Consider the following 20413-nt stretch of genomic DNA (forward strand, 5'->3'; position numbering starts at 1 on the left):
GAAGACGGAGGCATCAAATTAAAGATGTTTAGCTACATTACTGTCCACTGTAACTGGTTTATGCTGGATCCTGAGGTTGTGACCATCAGAGCGACCTTTTGCCCACCAGATTTCTATCATTTGTGTCTACCGTCCTTCAAGACTAAACACAATGAAGGCAACTACTCACACAGATTCAGAGGATTCTTGAGTGCAGCAGACGCAAGGACTCTCCCTACCTTTAAGATAGATGCCACCACAGGGACACTTTCGTTGTTCAAGTTCACTTCTGTCCCAGAATCCAGTCTTTCTTTTAGAGCTCGGAATGCCCTTATATCACCTGATGTTCTGAAGATGCCTTCAGTGATTGGCCCTTTTTCACTAATAAAGGATAGGATGTCCTGAGAGGAAGAAAGGGAAGCACCTGTCACTCTATCCGCAGCACAGAGCATGAATTCCTTCTTCTTGAGAACCAGGCCAATGGTGTGCACAGGTGCAGTGCACGACCTGGCATGAGTGGAGAGGACTTGAACTGGATTTGGTGCTTCTATCACCTGTGGTACCCAACCCACCTTAATGTTAAGGCATTATTTATTTACTTATATCAGATTTTCCACAACGGAAAAGTGATTTCTGCAACTTATCCAATACACAGTTCCTGGTGAATAGCACCCTCTTACCTTCCTAATCTTAAGCCAATGATTTGATGCGCACTTGTTTCTCCACTTGAGGAAAGACTCGAAGTATTTTGGAGAAGTATTTGGTATTTTGGAGAAGCAGGATTTTGTCCTTAGGACAGCCAGAGAAGGACCATGTGAGACCTACCAGAATTGCTGTGGGCAGATTGCCATCCTCACAAATGGCAGACAGATCATTTCCAAAGAGTTTTCCTGTCTTAGCAACGGGCAGGGCTGTGCACAATTGGTCCTGGTGAATCACAGAGCCCCTGTGGAACCACCGAGATATGAAAGGCCGTCTTTTCGTAGCTCTTGGCTCCTCTGTATCTAAAGAGGAGATGATATCATTATATGGGTTACTTTAATTTATGCAGCCTTTGTTACTGATTTCCAAATGCATAATGGTCCTGTGTAATGCATACAATCAAAGTAATAATCATTTGTAATATAGAATGCCCCACATTCTAAAATTGGCTACCCATTCTGTCATTGTGTATGTTCTTCTTCCCTATAGTCTACGCTGTTGTTAATCTTAGAGACTTGATCTGGGTGTCCTCTAGTGGGAATCTCACAACTCAACGCTGTCTGACCCCATATTACACCATGAGATTCTTGGTGCCCAGTGGAACAAGCACCTGTGTTCCGTACAGTCAGATGCTTCCGTGGTCACATCCTTATTCATAGCCACACTCCTGGTGTTCAGATCTAACAGTGTCCATTATTCTCAAATGTCAGAGTGTGTCTCTCCCCATTCTTAGCTTTCTTGTTGAACTTTTGGAAGACCCACTGTCAAATTTCTTTTGTCATTAGCATATGCCCTCATAGGAAAGTGTGCATGACTACGTTTGTCAGCCAGACTCTGGGTCCTTGCCCCTATAGTATTAATTCAAAGCTGAAATCAAAGTTCCCTTTTCTCTTCTAAGATTGCTTTTATTATAATATTGGACCACAATGAAATCTTAAATAGGTTAGTTACGACAAATGCATTCAATGTAAACAAAGGGCTCACATAACAAAATACAAAATTAGCAGTCTTCCTCAGCATACCATATAGGTTGGATATCCAATACCAAATACTCAGACCAAAATTACAAGTAAATTTATACAGATGTAGTAGGATGTGTGAGTGAGTGTGTGTGTTCATTTGCATGTGTGTTTATGCACATATACCTATAGTAACCTTTGTTTTTGTTCTCGACAAGAAATGAACCAAGAAATGACACACTGCATTGATTTTTTTTTGCAGGATAGAAATTGGAACTGAGAAAGGACACATGAAGGAAGGTAATGGACTCACTGCTCTGCTTCTGACTTCTTGCTGCTTCTCTGGGCTTTAGGATGAATCGTCCCTGTATATCTGGTTGTTCCACATACAGCCCAGGCAGGGCAGGAAAAGCTGTGAGATTTCTTGATTCCCTTCGATTGAAGGTATTTAGGCTGTTCCTCATTATAATGTCATAGGGATGCTCATGCTCTATGAGAAGAAAATAAGAATGAGCTGTAACTCATAGTAATGAATGAGACAAACCCTGCCAATGTGCTTTACCACACACTGTTATACTGTGCTCTGGTCAAAGCAGACTGGGCCTCGGTGGCCTTCCTGGGATATGCTGAGCAGGGAAGGATGTGTAAGCTGAGATCTCTAAAAACAGAGAAGAAAACTTTGAACTTGCCACTTTGTTTGAAGAACATAGGCCCATCAGTACACTGTATAGGGGTGACTTTTGCTGTGCTCCCCTTTAACAGGTTTAAGCACTGCTGGTTTCTGCCTTGATATCAAGATTTTTGCATCATTGGAATCTTACTTCAGCATGGAAAGGAAAGATGTTTCTATGGTTTGGGGACAGGTAATGTTGAAGTAATTTTCTTAATCGTGTCAAGCACTGCTCTGTTCAATATTTTTCTTTTATGATATCTGTCACATATATAAAGAATCTATTTCCACTCACAGTGTGACGACATGGTTTTCAGAAGCAGCAGAGTAGCTTTTGCTATTTGTCTACCATGGTTTACATTTTTCTTCTCTTTTGGAGGGATACCTTGCTCATCCTAGATATAGAGGGGAGGGCCTTGTTCCTGCCTCAAAAAAGTGATGTTTCAGACTTTGTTGATTTCAAATGAAAACCTAACCCTCCCTGAGGAGTACATGGGGGAAGGAAGAAGGTGGAGTTAGTGGAAGAAGGGGAGGGAGTGGGAACTGGTATGTAAAATGAGAAAAGATTTTTAAAAATTTTAAAAATGCTTTGCCTAGAATCATAAAGCAAACAAACAGATAGACAGATAGATAGATAGACAGATAAAAATAAAAAGCAGAAGGACCAGACATTTTTGACACATGCCTGTATTCCCAGCATTTATTTGATTGTGACATTGTGGACCAGGAATCCCTTACCTATCTGACTCAATATTAATACCCTGTGCTATAAAGAAACAAAGTATCCAGTGTGGAGGTGAATTAAGCCCCTAATACTGCCCAATGTACTAAGACCCTGAAAGTAAATATTATAAATGAAATAGTAGTGTAATTTCAGTTTATTTTGAATAATCAAGAATATGCACACAGATTATTCTCAGGGTACACGAGAAAGGTTTGAACAAGGCAGTGTTTTCTAGTCTCCAACAGATATCCTCACTGTTACTTGTCTGAGGGTCACTTCATGTCTTAGAACATCACCTGTTCAGTACCAATTGAAAAGCCCGCTCGTGAGCAGACTTGGTAATCTCACAATTTTAATTCTTATCCTAATGCTTCTGATAAATCTTCTATTACTATTACCTATGTGTCAATATGCTTGCGAAAAATTCCAGAAAAATGCAACATAAGGAATCACAGGTGATGCCGTCAGGTAGGCTCCAAGAGTCTGAACATCGTACCTCCCATTCAGTGGGGAAATACAGGTCCTAGAGATGTGAGCTGCCTGTATTTACACAGGGTCAGAGAAATGGCTAGATTTCTCACATTCTTTCCAAAACAGAAGCTATGTAGTTAGGAGCAAACCAAACATTCCTCATATAAAAATTTTAAATTTTATTTTAGACTTATTTATGTATGTAATTGTGTTTTGCTCCCATGTATATTTGTGCACCATGTTATGTCTGTGAGTGCTGTGAACTGAATCCAGACCTTTGAAAAAAACAAGGTAACTGGTGTTGTTAATCACTGAGACAACTTGTAGTCCCTAGGATTGTCTTTAATCTTCAACAAATGAATTTTAATTATTTTTCTTTAGAAACAAGATACCCAAAGTCTTGGTTTCTTTGTCTTTTTAGGGAAATTCTGTTTCTCAGGTAGAAGTGTGTAAGAAAATTCCAGACTTTTTTCCCACCAGTTCATAAACTATTGCCAAAAGAGATGGTATCAATGTATGGTTATATTAAGTAGTTGGTAATTATGAATCAAAGAATGAAATAATGTTTAAGTTATTTATTTTAATGTGCATTTAACTTTAAGACTGAGTGATGAAAACGTTAAGAGTTCAGAGTGAGAACATTGAACTTAGTTAGTCCCTATTTAGATTCCCCTATTGCTTACCTTGGACTAGGCCTGGGGCTTTCTCAGAGCCACGACAGAACCACAGCTGGTAACCTTGAGCACTCTGGGAGGCAAAAAGATCCAACCATCACACATAGCCACTCAAAGTGGACTCTGGAGAATACCTTTTGCAAGCATTCCCAGATCTCTAGCAGGAAAACCATTAAGGGCAGTACTAATGATGTGTCCTCTGACTACAGGTTTGAGTCATCTGGGCTGATCTCAGCAGACAACCCTGGGTACTTGCACAGCCTGTCTGAAGGAACCTACATCTTTTGATCCACAGTAGGATCTGAGTAACTATGGGATAAGAAATTGCATTCACCCATCAACACTTACCAACAAAAATGCTATTCTGAGATCTGTTATATCTGTTTGTCCACACTGAGTGTGGAATATTGACGTTTGACTTTAAATGCCCACACAGCCTAGTATCCAGAGAGCGATACACCCTCAGTGCCTCAAGTGATTTCTTGAGCAAAGTATCACTTGAAAGATGTGGTAACTTCGGCAACATTGGGCAAAATAGACAAAATCACGGAGGTTTGAGGGATGCCTCTGAGTAAAAACAACTTTGACTTTCATTCAGAGATGTCCTGTCTATGGAGATGAAGGACATGTGTCTAACCTAGAAAATAGGCCAGGTGCTGAAAACAAGTTCCACAATCGAATTACCGCACACGGTGCAATGGATCCTTGAATCAACCATCTAAATATTATATCCTTTGAAATATTTAGCACTCTAGAGGAGTGGAAAAAGGGAAAATAGACTTCAACTGGAGTTATCACTAATTGTACTTTACTTTTCGTTCCTGATTTTAAAAAAAAGACATTGTCCTACAGAAGCCTTAATCATTAAAACTAGCAGTTATACACATTCACACAGCCAAACGCAGCACTACCACACCCCATACACACACAAAGTGAAAGAGAGGGACCTGGACAAAGAGAGAGACAAAGAGAGAGAAAGAATACAAACTCACAGAAGGTGATGGAGCGGGACATACATACATACAGAGACACATTCGCACAGCAGAGATGTAACTACACAGAGATATACATGTATATTTAAGCACAAAAATGCAAAGATATACACAGATATGTATGTAGAGCAAAAGAACAGAGATAGAAACAGACAGACAATATGCATAAAGATTACAAAAAAGAGAAAAAAGAACACACCCAAACACATACACCTACAACTAACTACACAGAAAGAAATGAAAAGCAAGGAATTGAAGAGAGAAGGAACTATATAACAATTAGTAAAGGAAAAGAATTAGAAAGGAAAAGGGAGAAAAGCTGCCTTCCCTCTAAGATTGGCAGTCTTTCAATATGGTGTGTGTTTGTGTATGACTAAATTTTGTCCATTATTTTTTAATTTTTTAATTCTATAGTGAGACTAAACAGATAGCTCAAGACCACTGGGCTGTGAGTTTCATTTCACATGAATCTTAAATGGCCAAGAAAATATCTAAGAAAAATGACCCTCTAAAATCTATGATTTTATCTTTGAGGCCTCAGTTCCAAAATGTTATTTTAAAATATGACATGTAAATTTATCTTGATCACATTTTTATGTAAATATTTATATGCACATTTTCACATATGTAGATCTAGAAAACAAAACTCAAAGTAGCTTGATAGTAACTTACAGGCATTCCTATCATAGGGAGTAACTTCTGGATGATGTCATTGACTGTCTCCAAGTCTGTTGTTGTTATATATAAAGGCTATAAAAATGCAGAGAAAATGCTATAAAATAACTTGGGAACATATTATTCATTGTTATTGTCTAGCCATCACTTATAATCTGCAAGCCATATGACATTTCTAATGTACAATAAATAAATATCTTGTTTTTTTCCCTTTCTATATCATAACCCTAGAAGACTGTCAGTAACATGTTTATTTTAACTTCAAGTACTTAGGTACTGGTTACTCAGTCATTTAAACAAAAATTATTTCTTTTGGGGGGAACTGTAGCTAATATGGATCAATCTTGTTTCATGCTGCTTTCTACATATCACATATGAAAGACATATAGGCATGGCATACACATACACCCCTTACAAAAATGTTATCTAAATTCTCAAACTCTCTCTCCCCCCCTTCACTCTCTTCCTATGATCCCAGTTCCCACTGCTCCACAAACTGCCTGTTACTCTCTGGTGATGGACTTGCAGTTTCATCTTTTGTTTTATATTCACATACACTGACACAGTTTGGGATATCCTCAGTGAATATCGGGAGTTTAAAATGCTTCCTGTAGCCCTTTGTGGCGTCATTAATGGATCTGTTCAAATGCAATAAAAACATACAATACAGTAATGAATTTTCTAGTAGCTTATTTTATTAATATCATTAATGTAAAGCTATAGGTTCAGAAATATGCATACAGATTAGGGAATATTCAAAAGTATTTCAGAAACAAAGACATGTTTAGGTAATAGCTTGCTGTCCTAAGTTATTATTTTAGAAGCATAGCCAGTCCTCAAAATATTTTGTCTGCAAGAGAAGGGCAGGAACCTGCTTCACTTCACAGTGGGAAGCAGCAGATGGATTGAGTGCTCATGGTAGAGAAATCTGTGTTGAGGGGAATTTAAAATAAGTTTGTAGAGTACTGTTTACGCCAATATATAGAATAAAGAGGAGAAAATGAAGAGAATGGCAACCAGAAATTCCTCAAAGTGAAACCAACTCTGTGTATTAATAGGAGAAATTAAAGTAGTAGTCAGGGACCATCTAATCAACAGCACATTTGAAGTCAGTCTATCAGATTTTATAAATATATCTATATATAGGAATATGTATTTATATTGATAAATATCATGATTTATGTTACAGGCTAGAAATTACTTTTATGCAACAAAGAAAACATTATATTAATAGACATTGGTGAAAATCAACAAGAGAACTTCTCTCTATATATGTTTATATATATAGATAAATCTATCCATTTAAAGCAAGTCTGGAGAGTACAGTTTACCACACATAGAGGGTGAAGGGAAGATGTATAGATATATAAATACATAGATAGATAGATACATAGGTAGATACAAATATAGAAATATAACATATAGTATATAAACATACCGATATATAGCATATATCTATATTTTTATATAGATATCCACACATAAATATACACAAATAGATATGCATATATACATATATGTACATATGTGCACATATATAGACAGATAAGTGTAGATAGATAAATAGATAGATAGATAGATAGATAGATAGATAGATAGATAGATAGAAAAAAAGAAAGAAAGAAAGAAGGCAGGCATATATATACTTAAAATGGAACATGGCATGCCACTAAGGAATAAAGTATGAACGCTAATAATATACCTTTGGAGAAAAGAATACCACCGATCTTTCTGTTCCATAGAACTGTAATGTAAAACGTGGAAAACATTTAGACTCTTGAAACATTGATACTAAGATTTTGAAGACTATACCCATAAAAGATACTATGTGTCAGTTTTCAAGAGTGAGGGCACAGGGGTGGGTGGCATTCTCCACAGGAGCGGGGCTCTGATTGACCTGTTCTTTCACTGGAAACCTCACTTGATAGGAAGTTCACTACAGTGTGGAGGCTGGTTGTGAACTTCACTGTTTTTATTTCCCCTTTCTCACAAACCTGTGCCACATATTGTTATTTTATACATAAAATTAATATGTGATTTTTTTCCACTTTATGAAAATAATGGTCCATGCTGGGAAGAACATTCGTGCAGAAACTTTACTTCTCCCTTTGCCATGGTCCTACATTCATGTTTGGGCTGCACAGTCACATGGAAATGCTCTCTAATTTCTATGGAACTATGGACTGATTTTTACACAAAGACTGGCACATTTCATGTTTCTACCATTCATGCTCACCCACATTTTAATCTGCCTGCAACCAGTTTCATCAGAAGGGTGATTGTGCCTATGATCCCCAACCTGCACATGGACATAGACAACACATCTGTTCTCACCATTACAGAAAGTGGCATTGGAGGCACTTAGTGCTATGCATGATTGGAAACAACTGATATATATTTCATTAAATGTGAACTAGTCTAAATAAACTTCCTGCTTTTACTCCTTCATGAAAAGAAATTCCGTCATGAAACTCTTCATACATCCCAAAATACAGTACTTCCTCTCAATCTCAAGGTGGGGGAAACACTACACAATAACTATATACATTCTTCAGGGACATTAGCAAGGGAAAAGAAAGTGTTCAGAGAAAGCCACAAAGATGATCTTCTTCCTCAAAGATTCCTGAGGAAATTCTTTCCCTGGGTAAGAGCAAACTCACGGGTCCTAGGAAGTTTATAAAACTTGCAAGTGCTTGTGTTAGTTGAGTCAGTTCTGTGATGAGGTTAGATGTTTGGACAGAGGAAAGAGGAGAATCCTAATTGGGGGTTGCATATGATGAGTTTTTCATGTGGACTCAAAAGAAACATGTATGCTGCCCAGAGCAGGTGTTTGCTACACAATCCTGTGATTCCAAGATGCCACTCAAGGTATACCCGGTATGCCATGATTACATCCTCTCATGAAAGACAGGCGTGTGAATCTGACATTTACATGAACTCAGAAATTAACCCTGACTCTGATGGTCTAGTGACACTGGTCCTCATGAGTTGATTATAGACACCAAAGATATACATCCCACTGTACAAACCTTCAAGAACTGAGTTTCAATGAGTAATTATGTTTATCTGTACAATTAAAGATAACATTTTTAGCCAGGCAATGGTGGCGCACATCTTTAATCCCAGCACTCGGGAGGCAGAGGCAGGTGGATCTCTGTGAGTTCGAGACCAGCCTGTCTCGAACAGGACAGGCTCCAAAGCCACAGAGAAACCCTGTCTCAAAAAACCAAAAAAAAAAAAAAAATAAGATAAAGAAATTCACTTGGGAGTATAGTAGGTATTTGTCAAATTTGATTATACTATACAATATTCCTGGGGAGAGATCAATTTCTCTCCAGGTACTTTGAGAACCCAGACAGTATCAGATTGTTTGGGGAAGGAGAATGTGGAGATGGAGTAAGGCCTTGTCCTCTCCACATCCTTCAAAGGACAGAAGGCATCTCATTTCCACCGTAAGGATCGTGTGGAGTCCTGATGAACACCATAGATGAGAATCTAAAGAATCTACTTACATGAAGAAATGTGTGTGGTGGAAAGTACAGAAAACCAGGGTCATCATGGGAGGGAAAAGCCTGAGTTGGTGCGTAATCAGGCTAAAATGATTTCACAATGTGTAAACATTCCGGTTAATTGATTTGCGTTTTTTTCCTTGTGAATAAAACAGGATTAAGTTGACTGACAATTTCCACAGCCGGCCTCTAGTCAACACATCTCCAAGCTATAGGTCTTACCGAAAGGTGGCCACAAAATTTCCCACGGGCCAGGACAGGAGAATGGACTTGCAGGCAGAGCTGCTGTCTCTCCCGACTATGTCCACATAGTCACCCATCCACAGGTAACTCAGGGGGATGATATGTTTGGTCTTGAACTTTCTCTTACGCCTGAAAGAGAGTCACATCACTGTGTTAGTTTGCTTTTCATTGTAGTTGGAATCACTTGTGCTCAGACCTAGTTCTTCCTGCTCCAGAGCAGAGGAGGACTCATCCCTTTCTGTCACCTCGGCACAGCGCATGTCATGTAGATGTGCCTTCACAACGTCTGTGCTGAAGGAAGTTACAGGGTTCACACTTTTTCATGGCCAAGAATAGTCAGTCATAGAATGGTCTTTATTTATGACTGATGAGTGTTCAGAATGACCATTCAGTGTTATTTAAAGACATGGCATTTTTAGAAAGCCACGTGTTAAAATATTCTACCATCTTTTTAGTTAAGTGCCAAACTTTTCTGCTTATTTTCTTACATAACTTCACTGATAATATTTTATATTTTACTTAAATGACTCCATCTAATGACCCTTTCATAATAAATAATAGAGAAATATTGCCTGACTTAGCAAAATTCAAATTCCATTGCCCTTTCCCTCAAGACAGCTAATCCCATATGTATTTATATGCAATTTGATAATATATCTATATATATGAAATGCTTAAACAGGAAACCACTAATTATAATATTTTAAGGTATAATCTGCCAAGAAAATGTAATAATAAAAATCATCTCAAGCTGGGCAGTGGTGGCGCACGCCTTTAATCCCAGCACTCGGGAGGCAGAGGCAGGCGGATCTTTGTGAGTTCGAGACCAGCCTGGTCTACAAGAGCTAGTTCCAGGACAGGCTCCAAAACCACAGAGAAACCCTGTCTCAAAAAAAAAAAAATCATCTCCTATAAACTTGACAACCCTCATTCCATAAAGTATATGACAATCTCAAAATTACTTTATCTGCTGTCATAACACAACAGCAGAGAACAAATCTTTTGACCTTTAAGAAAGTCAACCATCTTATTTTCATTAATTCTCAAAAACATTGTAAATTCCACTTACTTTCACAAACTACGCTCGTGTAGCAAATTGTCAGTATTTCCTTTTGTATTTCAAATGACTTTACTACTGTCTTGTTAAAATAAATGTGAGCATTTCCAACTGTGGACTGAGAGGATCTGACAGGAAATGACTAGAAAGATGGACAGCTTGATGGACAGACAGACAGTCAGGCCATTCAATTCTTTCCCCTTGCTGCAGTCAGACACTAACTAACCATCGGCCTACGGGCTGGGAACTTTGAGAGGAAAATGAACCCGGTAGGTTGTGTTTACACTGTAGAACAGAGCTCTCTCCTGCAGTCGTCATTATCCTCATGTGCTTCTGTATCTGCCTCCTTTCCAGTTTTGCTGCTATTCCTTCCACAGGATCAAACAGCAAAACAGCACATTAAATGATTCATGGTTTTAAAATATGACTTAAACATTTGTTGAAATCGAATGAGAAATATTTTAGGGGAAAGTCTATTAAACCTCAACCCTACTCAAAGATTTATAGGCCAACAAAGAGTTCTGACAGTAAAATAAATATTCTCTCCTTACAGAGAGCATATAGACAGCCCTGAAAACGCACACACGTGTGTGTGTATACATACAGACTGAATAGGTTATATTTAGTTAGTATACATAGAATATATGGCATATGTGTATATACATGTTTCTTAACAAACATAAATGTAGCAAACATTAATAAAAAAGAAGCCATGATTTTGAAAGATGGCAAGAAGGAGAATATAGGAGGACTTGTCAGGAGGAAAGGGAAGGATGAAATGCTAATGAAGTACTTATAATTTCAAACAATGAAAGAAATAAAAATCCTTTTCTAGTTCTATACAGTAAGGCCTAATAAAGTGTAGCGTCTTATAGTAAGGAAGGCACGATGCACATACTCACAGGTTGTGAGACACAACCAACACATCACTGAACAAGGAGAGGTGTTGTTTCTTCCTTCTCCAGCCTCTTCTCAGTTCCACGGGACCTTGGCAGAGCAAGGTTCGATGTTTCTCTCCCGCGGCTTTCTCCTCAAGGGTTTCCATTTAGGGGGAAAAAAAGGCTTCTCCTGGTGCAGGTCTCCAACTAGAAGAACAGGTATTCAGTGGCTGTTATGCTGGATTTCACAGGATAAAAGAGACTAAAAGTACAGGCTCAACTCCCCACCTGAACTCTGTCGAGCTTTCAACATCTTTAAAATATAACAGAAAAGAAGAGGTTGCTTAGGAAAAGGAGGATTGGGAACACAGTGCAGGAGTGGGCTCTTTTTTAGAAGCTGTCTACTTGAGAGTCATGGGAAAAGTTTAAACAGTGTACTGGTAGGGTCTTGGGAAGTGGTCCTCAGCTTTTCTAACACTGCAACCCTTTAGTACAGTTCCTCATGTTGTGGGGAACCCCAACTATAAAATTATTTTCTTGCTACTTCATAACTGTAGTTTTGCTACTGCTCTGAATCTAATGGAAGCATGAGACATGCAGAATATCTGATAAGGGACCACCAAAAGGTCACCACCCACAGGTGAGAACCTCTGGCCTAGAGTGAGGAAAGGGGTGAGTGATGTAACTCTATCTCATTTGAAATCACTTTTAAAATTTGACTAATAAAGAAATTCATATTTTAAAAAAGTATTGGGAATCTATGAACATCAGTTGTGATTTAAAATAAAAGTAGAAAACACATCACAAGGCGTCCTATTGGAGAGAAGATATACTCACACTCTAGTGGGATTCAGAGAGGGGAGCGATCAATGCCAAACATTAGTGAAGGCCTAAGTAAGTGACTCCTGAAAGATGGCATTGGATATCAACACGGATATCATTGCTAACCCTAACTGCAATCATATGTGTGCAATAACAGTGGAATACTTATGTAAAACCTTGTGACATACAGATTTATCCTCAAAGATTCTCAATTCTTAATTTTTTTTTTTATCTAACCAGGATCCACATGATAAAGGCAGCATCCAGACTTCACCAACACTGTGAATCTTACAGTGTCACACATGCAAGAGTCACAGGAGACTTTATAAACGAATGTAACTCAGTGAGACAGTCAGACATTTTCATGCACAGGAAAGTCGGGAAGCTTTGAAGACTATGGAGGAGACACACATGCTTAGTAGAAATAAAGCCTTGAGCCACAAAGAATTGTGACTGAAGCAACCTGAGAGAGTCTGTAAACCTGAATGTTAAGTGTGTAGTATAGCGTGGACACATAATAATCATAGAAATATCATATCAAACTAGAATGCCCATGTGTTTAAAATGATTGAACTTTGATGAGAGTAGTAGATTGTACCTTTTGCAAACTCTGTTTTCAGTGATATGTGTAACTATACAGTACTAATTAAGATAGCCAAGCCCTACCAAACTTTAAAGTTCTTTATAAAGATTTTCTGTTGTGTAATCTGATTTAAAAGGATTGATATGTTGGAGTGTGATATAAAAAAAATCAGAAAGTAATCTATGTATTAAAATGCTATAATCAAACCCATTCCTTTGTAGCTGAAAGTGAAAAAATGTCAAAAAATGAATAACTAAAAGCAGGTTTTCCTAATGATTTAAAATAATTAGGGGGGCTGGAGAGATGGCTCAGTGGTTAAGAGCATTGCCTGCTCTTCCAAAGGTCCTGAGTTCAATTCCCGGCAACCACATGGTGGCTCACAACCATCTGTAATGAGGTCTGCTGCCCTCTTCTGGCCTGCAGACATACACAGAGACAATATTGTATACATAATAAATAAATAAATATTTAAAAAAATAATTAGGACTCAGGGAACATATATGTTGAGAAATTCCAGATTTGTGGTCCTGCACAAGACGGACTATAGAATGATTTATGATGGCTAGAATAAACAAAGAAAACAAAGACAAACCAAAGCAAAATTGAGAAATGGTCCTTGAACAGCAAAAGGAGTCATTTCCCTCGCCTCTGGCAAAGCGACATGTGGCTCTCCATTAAACTTTGGCTCCTATCAGGATATCAACACCCATGTTGCCCTCCAGTTCCCTGTGTCTCTATTCAAAAGTGCTTGCTATCTATCTCGCAGCCCCCACTTTCCTGTCTCCCCACAACAACCCCCTCTCCTTCTTCACTATACAAACTCCCAGATGTTCTAGAACTCGCCTTGCTCTATTGATAATACAGGGTGATTTTTCTCTGTCCAGGTATCTCCACAATTCTACCTTCTTTCACAGATTGATAATACAGGGTCATTTTTCTCTGTCCAGGTATCTCCACAATTCTACCTTCTTTCACAGATTGATAATACAGGGTAATTTTTCTCTGTCCAGGTATCTCCACAGTTCTACCTTCTTTCACAGACAGTTTTGGCAACATCAAATCTGTTTCTTTTTATTTCTGCTATAAACTCTTCCAATTGCCTCTGAACATTAACATTCTCTCTTACCCACAATAAAATTTTCCCGGTAATTATAATGCAGCTACCTCAGTGGTTTCTTTCCTGTGCCAGGCCCATACTGTGTGAACACTCAAAACATACACCTTTAAGTGAATATTACTCTGTCCAAAACATATGTTATAGATTTCAAGGAATATGCACTGAAACACCATAGCTTCTATTTAGCATTAAGATCCCTGTGATCAAAGAGTCAAAAGGGGCAACAGCCTACCGTTTCCTCTCACATGTCAAACATATGTCCTCATACATGTTAAAAATAGTTCCAACTCAATTCCATGATAAAAATTAAAGTAAAAAAGTATTTTTGAGAATCATTCCTCTCTAATCTGAATCATTGGCAAAATATTAGGAAATGGATTCTAAAGAACACAATATATGTTGGAAACTATAACAATATGCTGAAAACCAGAGAGTTCTTATATTTTGGGTTGAAATCTGACAGGTTTCCAAGAAATCATTGTGGTTATAGTAGGTAAAACAATGAGAAGGAGCAGAAAATAATCATCATCTCATAACTTGGGCAGATAATTTTGTAGATTAACACACAGTATTCTCCTGTGTATCCAAGACCATACCTCCCCTGGCATAATTGTATTTGTTAAGGGGATTGGTACTGAATATTGCTAACATGGATCGCTTTTCATAAAGCCACTACTGAGTCAAGAATTATCTCAAATGGTCTGGAGTAATCAAGACAGACATTTGCTGTCACCATCAGTCTATCATGGCAAACAAAACTACTCATTAAAATAATACCTTCACAGTGGAGCCTGGAATGGAGAACCTCTCAATGACCGTGAAATTATCTTTTCCTTCCTTGGCTAAACACGAAAGATGGGAACAGCAGTTGGTAGATCAACCACTGAAGTCTGAGGACCCTGTAGTAGTCATGGAGACAGACCACTCTGATGTCAACATTCTAAGGCTCATGCCATAACTGACAAAGTGACACATGCATTTCCTTCCATGATTTGGCTTGAAATATTATTTTTGAAAAACAGCTGGTCCACAAGGGTTTATAAGTAGCATCAGATTTTCAAAACCATAGATAGATGGATAGATTTATACATACAAATATAGACTGATAGATTGATAGATATGTAGACAGATGAATAGATTGATATAGATAGATAGATACTACATGATACAATAGTCTTTCAACTAGATAGATAGATAGATAGATAGATAGATAGATAGATAGATGGATAGATAGAGTGAGACAGATAGACTGACAGATACAAAAAGATAGATAGATAGATAGATAGATAGATAGATAGATAGATAGAGATGGATAGATATAGAACACGTCATGATATCATTAATCTGTATTAAGAATCAAAACTAATTATTAAAAACACCTTTACAGTGGATCCTGGAATGAAGAACCTCTCAATGACCGTGAAATTATTTTTCCTTCCTTGGCACCAAGCACCAAAGATGACCACAGCAGTTGGTAGACCAACCACTGAAGTCTGAGGACCCTGTAGTAGTCATGGAGACAGACCACTCTGATGTCAACATTCTAAGGCTCATGCCATAACTGACAAAGTGACACATGCATTTCCTTCCATGATTTGGCTTGAAATATTATTTTTGAAAAACAGCTGGTCCACAAGGGTTTATAAGTAGCATCAGATTTTCAAAACCATAGATAGATGGATAGATTTATACATACAAATATAGACTGATAGATTGATAGATATGTAGACAGATGAATAGATTGATATAGATAGATAGATACTACATGATACAATAGTCTTTCAACTAGATAGATAGATAGATAGATAGATAGATAGATAGATAGATAGATAGATAGATAGATAGAGTGAGACGGATAGACTGACAGATACAAAAAGATAGATAGATAGATAGATAGATAGATAGATAGATAGATAGATAGATAGAGATGGATAGATATAGAACACGTCATGATATCATTAATCTGTATTAAGAATCAAAACTAATTATTAAAAACACCTTTACAGTGGATCCTGGAATGAAGAACCTCTCAATGACCGTGAAATTATTTTTCCTTCCTTGGCACCAAGCACCAAAGATGACCACAGCAGTTGGTAGACCAACCACTGAAGTCTGAGGACCCTGTAGTAGTCGTGGAGACAGACCACTCTGATGTCAACATTCTAAGGCTCATGCCATAACTGACAAAGTGACACATGTATTTCCTTCCATGATTTGGCTTGAAATATTATTTTTGAAAAACAGCTGGTCCACAAGGGTTTATAAAGAGCACCAGATTTTTATAACCATAGATAGATGGATAGATTTATATATACAAATAGGTATAGCTAGATCGATAGATGATAGATTGAAAGATGCAGATAGCTACATAGATGGATATAGAATACTTCATGATACCTTTAGTCTGTCAACTAGACAGATAGACAAACAAAGAGGTATACTTAGGTAGATAGATAGATAGATAGATAGACAGACAGACATGATAGATGGATAGACAGATGATGGATGGATGGATAGATAAATATAGATGTATAGTTATGGATTATTTCATGATACCATTAGTCTAACATAAGAATCATAACCACTTATTAACAATACCTTTACAGTAGACCCTCGAATAGAGAAACTTTTAATGAATGTGAAGTTATCTTTTCCTTTGTTGGCACTAAGCACCAAAGATGGCCACAGCAGTTGGTAGACCAACCACTGAAGTCTGAGGACTCTGTAGTAGTCAGGGAGACAGACACTCTGATGTCAGCATTCTAGGGCTCATGCCATAACTGAAAAAATGACACAGGCATTTTATTTTCTTCAACATTTTGGCTTTTAAAAAAATATTTTTGAACTATTGTTAAACCACAATTGCTTGTTTTAGCATAGGTTTTCATAACCATAGGCAGATAGATGAATAGATAGATGATAGATGATAGATAGATAGATAGATAGATAGATAGATGATAGATAGATAGAATAATTAGCAATGTGCCTCCCCAAACTCTTGTGTCCTAACGGAATCAGACACACAGGACTATTTTCTGTTGTTCACTTTTTTGAAAGGACAAATGGCCTCGCTTCAACTGTTTGTCCTCTGCTCATGGGAACCTTGTAGTGTCACATCAGAACAAATAACCCACAAATACTCAACATGCTGAGTCTGGTTTTGTTGTTTGTATGTATGTGGTTTCGAGGCATAACATATAAAATTAGATGGTCAAAATGAACCTCATCCCTGGGAAATTCTAATTACTCTCCCAGAAGCCCTGTTACCTGTGATTTTTTTCCTTGGGGTGAAACTTTCCCCCTTCCACGTCAACATGATATTGCCACCGATGTTTCTGGGCTCCTTTATACAACACTTTGTAGAAGAAACCTTCAGATTAGGCTTCATTGTGTTCTGACTCTTCGAGTCTTTCCAGCCCCTCTTCAGTGATGTTTCCCAAGCCATAGATGCAGAAGCTGTAATGAAGATGTGTCTACTGGGACTGAGTCCCCCATGAAATGCTGGTCTCTGTCTTCGCTGTGCACAGTTGTGATTTTCTATGATGCTCTTCATATGTTGTAAAGAGATGCTTCATTAGGAGGAGATGCTGGCTACATGTATCCACTAAGAGAAGCTGCTGCGCTGAGATCTCAAAATAATTTAAATCTTCAAAACAGAATTTTTTTTCCCGACAAGTCTACATTATATCGTCATAAGAGTCATCATTATCTTCTCTATAGAGCTGTGGAATGAGAAGCAGAGAGGTTACACCATTTGATCAAGATCACAAAGGTACTGATGTAAAAGCAGCTGATGAAGTGCATTCACATAACTCAGTTACCCCGAGTAACATGGTCTTTTCCAGTCCACCTGACAATGTGTGAACACCACAGTCATACAAGCTTGCAATGGAATTCATGACTAACTGGCTAATAAAACCTAATTTTAGCCGGGCGGTGGTGGCGCACGCCTTTAATCCCAGCACTCGGGAGGCAGAGGCAGGCGGATCTCTGTGAGTTCGAGACCAGCCTGGTCTACAAGAGCTAGTTCCAGGACAGGCTCCAAAACCACAGAGAAACCCTGTCTCGAAAAAAACCAAAAAAAAAAACCTAATTTTATTAGACTGATAAAGGCCTGTTTTCTTAGATTTCATAAATTCCTGCATTTATGAAGACTGTCATTGAAAAGTAGATTCCCGCTTATACACGTGCAGATTGTCTAGGTGTACACAAGGTTTTGGAGATGGGCTCTTTCAATGGAGAAAGGCATGCCATTCCCTCTTAACATAAAACTCATTAGGAGTATGATGAAGCCCGACAGTGAGACACCACACTCCTTCAAAGAGTTGCCCCTGGCCGGGCGGTGGTGGCGCACGCCTTTAATCCCAGCACTCGGGAGGCAGAGGCAGGCGGATCTCTGTGAGTTCGAGACCAGCCTGGTCTACAAGAGCTAGTTCCAGGACAGGCTCCAAAACCACAGAGAAACCCTGTCTCGAAAAACCAAAAAAAAAAAAAAAAAAAAAAAAAAAGAGTTGCTCCTGCTATCCCTCGGTGAACTATTTCATACCGAATATCCTGAGATTTATCTCTAAACACTGCGGTACTGTACTTTTGCTTCCCAGAAATCCTGCCCCTAACACAGCCCCTCCAGGCTACCATGAAGTCGCCATGGGCTACATTTGGTCTTCTCGGCCCACTGAGTTCAAAGTCAGGAAGGAACTTTTATTTTGTTTTCTGTCTGTCTCTTTGATCCTGAGTTTGCTGATTCTGATCTGCTGCCTACCTCTCTCTCTCACTCTAAAGTCACCTGCCTCCCCACCTCTTCTCTCCTTGACACGTGACAAGTCTTCATACTGGAAATCCAAACAACATGTGTTTTGTTTTGTCCTTCATTTCCTTCCCCTTAAGATTGATGTGTTTACATTAACTTTTAAACTAATCATATCTGGAAATTCCTGTAACTTAAATTGGGTAATTTTCATTGATCACAGAAAGATTAAATTGTTATAAGACTTGGATGAAATATAGTATAGGGAACTGTTTTCTTGATGATGAAAAAAGTGAGGTCCCCCTCTTGCTAATGAATAATTTACTAAAAGGTATCCTATTTGTCTTGATTTTGAAAAAAACAATGAGTTGCCGTCGCGAAATGAAGACTTTAAATGTGAATAGTGGTTAATGAATCTTCTCTGATTATTTATATTTGAAAATTAAGTTGCCACATGCTTGGGAGGTAATGAATGTTGGAAAATAAAGCCATTAAGTTGATTTTGATTTTTATTAGATCAATATCATATAATGACAACGGCTAGGATATTCTGTTATCAGCATTTTACCACCATCCACGTCATACCAACAACGAAACGCTGGTTTCCAGTGGGGAGCGGCGTGGCGCTCGAATAAGAGGTCGGGGGTCCTGGCTGCGCTGTCTCTCAGCGCCTCCCGTGGGCAGAGCCCTCCCGCAGCCCCACGAGCACTCGAGTCCCGCCGCCACCACGCGCCACACCCGCGCCTCCTGTGCACGTCGCCACTCACTTGAACCCGGCCGCCGCCGTCGTCGCGCCCGCGCCGCGCAGACAGCCGGGCCTGCGTCTTTTCCTCAGCCGGAGGCTCCGGCGCAGGCGACTGGGAGGAGTCCTGGTGGAGAAGCTGCTTCTTCCGTGGCGGCTGCTGTGCTCCTGTGCACGGGGCGTGAACTGCAGCTCCGGGGATCCCGGGCATCCCACCAGCGCCTGTTTAGGACCAGGCCTGATGGGGAGGCCGGGTCGGTACGGTCACAGCCGCCGTTGACGCCAGCCCCGGGGTCCCACGTCGGGCCTGTGCGCACGTGCGCACACACGCACGCACACACGCGCTCGCACAATTAACCGGGGAGAATCTAAAGCAGTCAGGCACCCTTACTTGACTGCGCTGCAGGGCACGGGTGTGAGGCTGGCAGCAATGTCAGTTTGCACAAGACCAGTGCCTTGCACTCCGGGACCAGCCTGCAATCCTCACTGGAGCCGCGCGAGGGCGCTGCGGGTGTCGCCGGGTTCCCGCAGTGGCGGGACGCGGCCGTGTGGTGGCGCTGCGGGCGGCGGCCTTGGGCCAGCAAGGCCTCTCCTGTGGGGCGGGGCTGGACGGGGCGCGGCGTCGCTCGGCGCTTCCGCAATTGTGGAGCTGCGGGATGTCTGCGCTGCTGCTGCAGCTGGCGGGGCTCGGCGTGGCGCTTGCGGCCGCCGTGCTCATTTTGGTGAGACCGTGGTGGAGTTCCGGGCTCCGGGCTTCCCCTCCGCACTTCCCACTCGTTTTCGGGTCTCTTGAATCAAGATCCCCTGAAATCCTTGACCCTTTTTTGCCCCTTTGGACCTTGTCTAAGTGACCCGTCTCCACCCAGCTT

At 39.6% G+C, this 20413-nt stretch overlaps 1 protein-coding gene across 4 annotated transcripts; it reads right to left on the reverse strand.

Annotated features, from left to right (window-relative positions):
• Nucleotides 1-2044: 2044 nt before the first annotated feature.
• LOC142836411 (rho GTPase-activating protein 20-like) lies at nucleotides 2045-19937 on the reverse strand. Of its 4 annotated transcripts, none has more exons than XM_075950681.1 (7): nucleotides 19570-19937; nucleotides 17323-17777; nucleotides 11558-11740; nucleotides 9578-9727; nucleotides 7549-7590; nucleotides 4189-4252; nucleotides 2045-2130 (listed from the first exon to the last, which is right to left on the reverse strand). In XM_075950681.1, exons 3-6 carry the CDS (start codon nucleotides 11698-11700, stop codon nucleotides 4195-4197), a joined length of 393 nt encoding a protein of 130 aa, XP_075806796.1. In that variant the 5' UTR covers nucleotides 11701-11740; nucleotides 17323-17777; nucleotides 19570-19937; the 3' UTR covers nucleotides 2045-2130; nucleotides 4189-4194. The 4 variants fall into 4 exon arrangements, 3 of the variants coding, with proteins under 3 accessions (XP_075806796.1, XP_075806797.1, XP_075806798.1); XR_012908081.1 differs by lacking the exon at nucleotides 2045-2130 and adding an exon at nucleotides 5844-5921 and having other exon boundaries at nucleotides 4239-4252; XM_075950682.1 differs by lacking the exon at nucleotides 7549-7590.
• Nucleotides 19938-20413: the final 476 nt, after the last annotated feature.

Source organism: Microtus pennsylvanicus, chromosome 16, assembly GCF_037038515.1.
Source record: "Microtus pennsylvanicus isolate mMicPen1 chromosome 16, mMicPen1.hap1, whole genome shotgun sequence".
Taxonomy (NCBI): domain Eukaryota; kingdom Metazoa; phylum Chordata; class Mammalia; order Rodentia; family Cricetidae; genus Microtus; species Microtus pennsylvanicus.

Excerpts from the sequence above, each read along its gene's own strand:
- LOC142836411 (XM_075950681.1), bottom strand. The coding sequence starts at position 11,700 with ATGGAAACCCTTGAGGAGAAAGCCGCGGGAGAGAAACATCGAACCTTG. Across the intron at positions 9,728-11,557 it reads TTGGTTGTGTCTCACAACCT|GCGTAAGAGAAAGTTCAAGA; the intron begins GTGAGTATGTGC and ends ACTCTCTTTCAG. Across the intron at positions 7,591-9,577 it reads AATTTTGTGGCCACCTTTCG|TTCTATGGAACAGAAAGATC; the intron begins GTAAGACCTATA and ends TTTACATTACAG.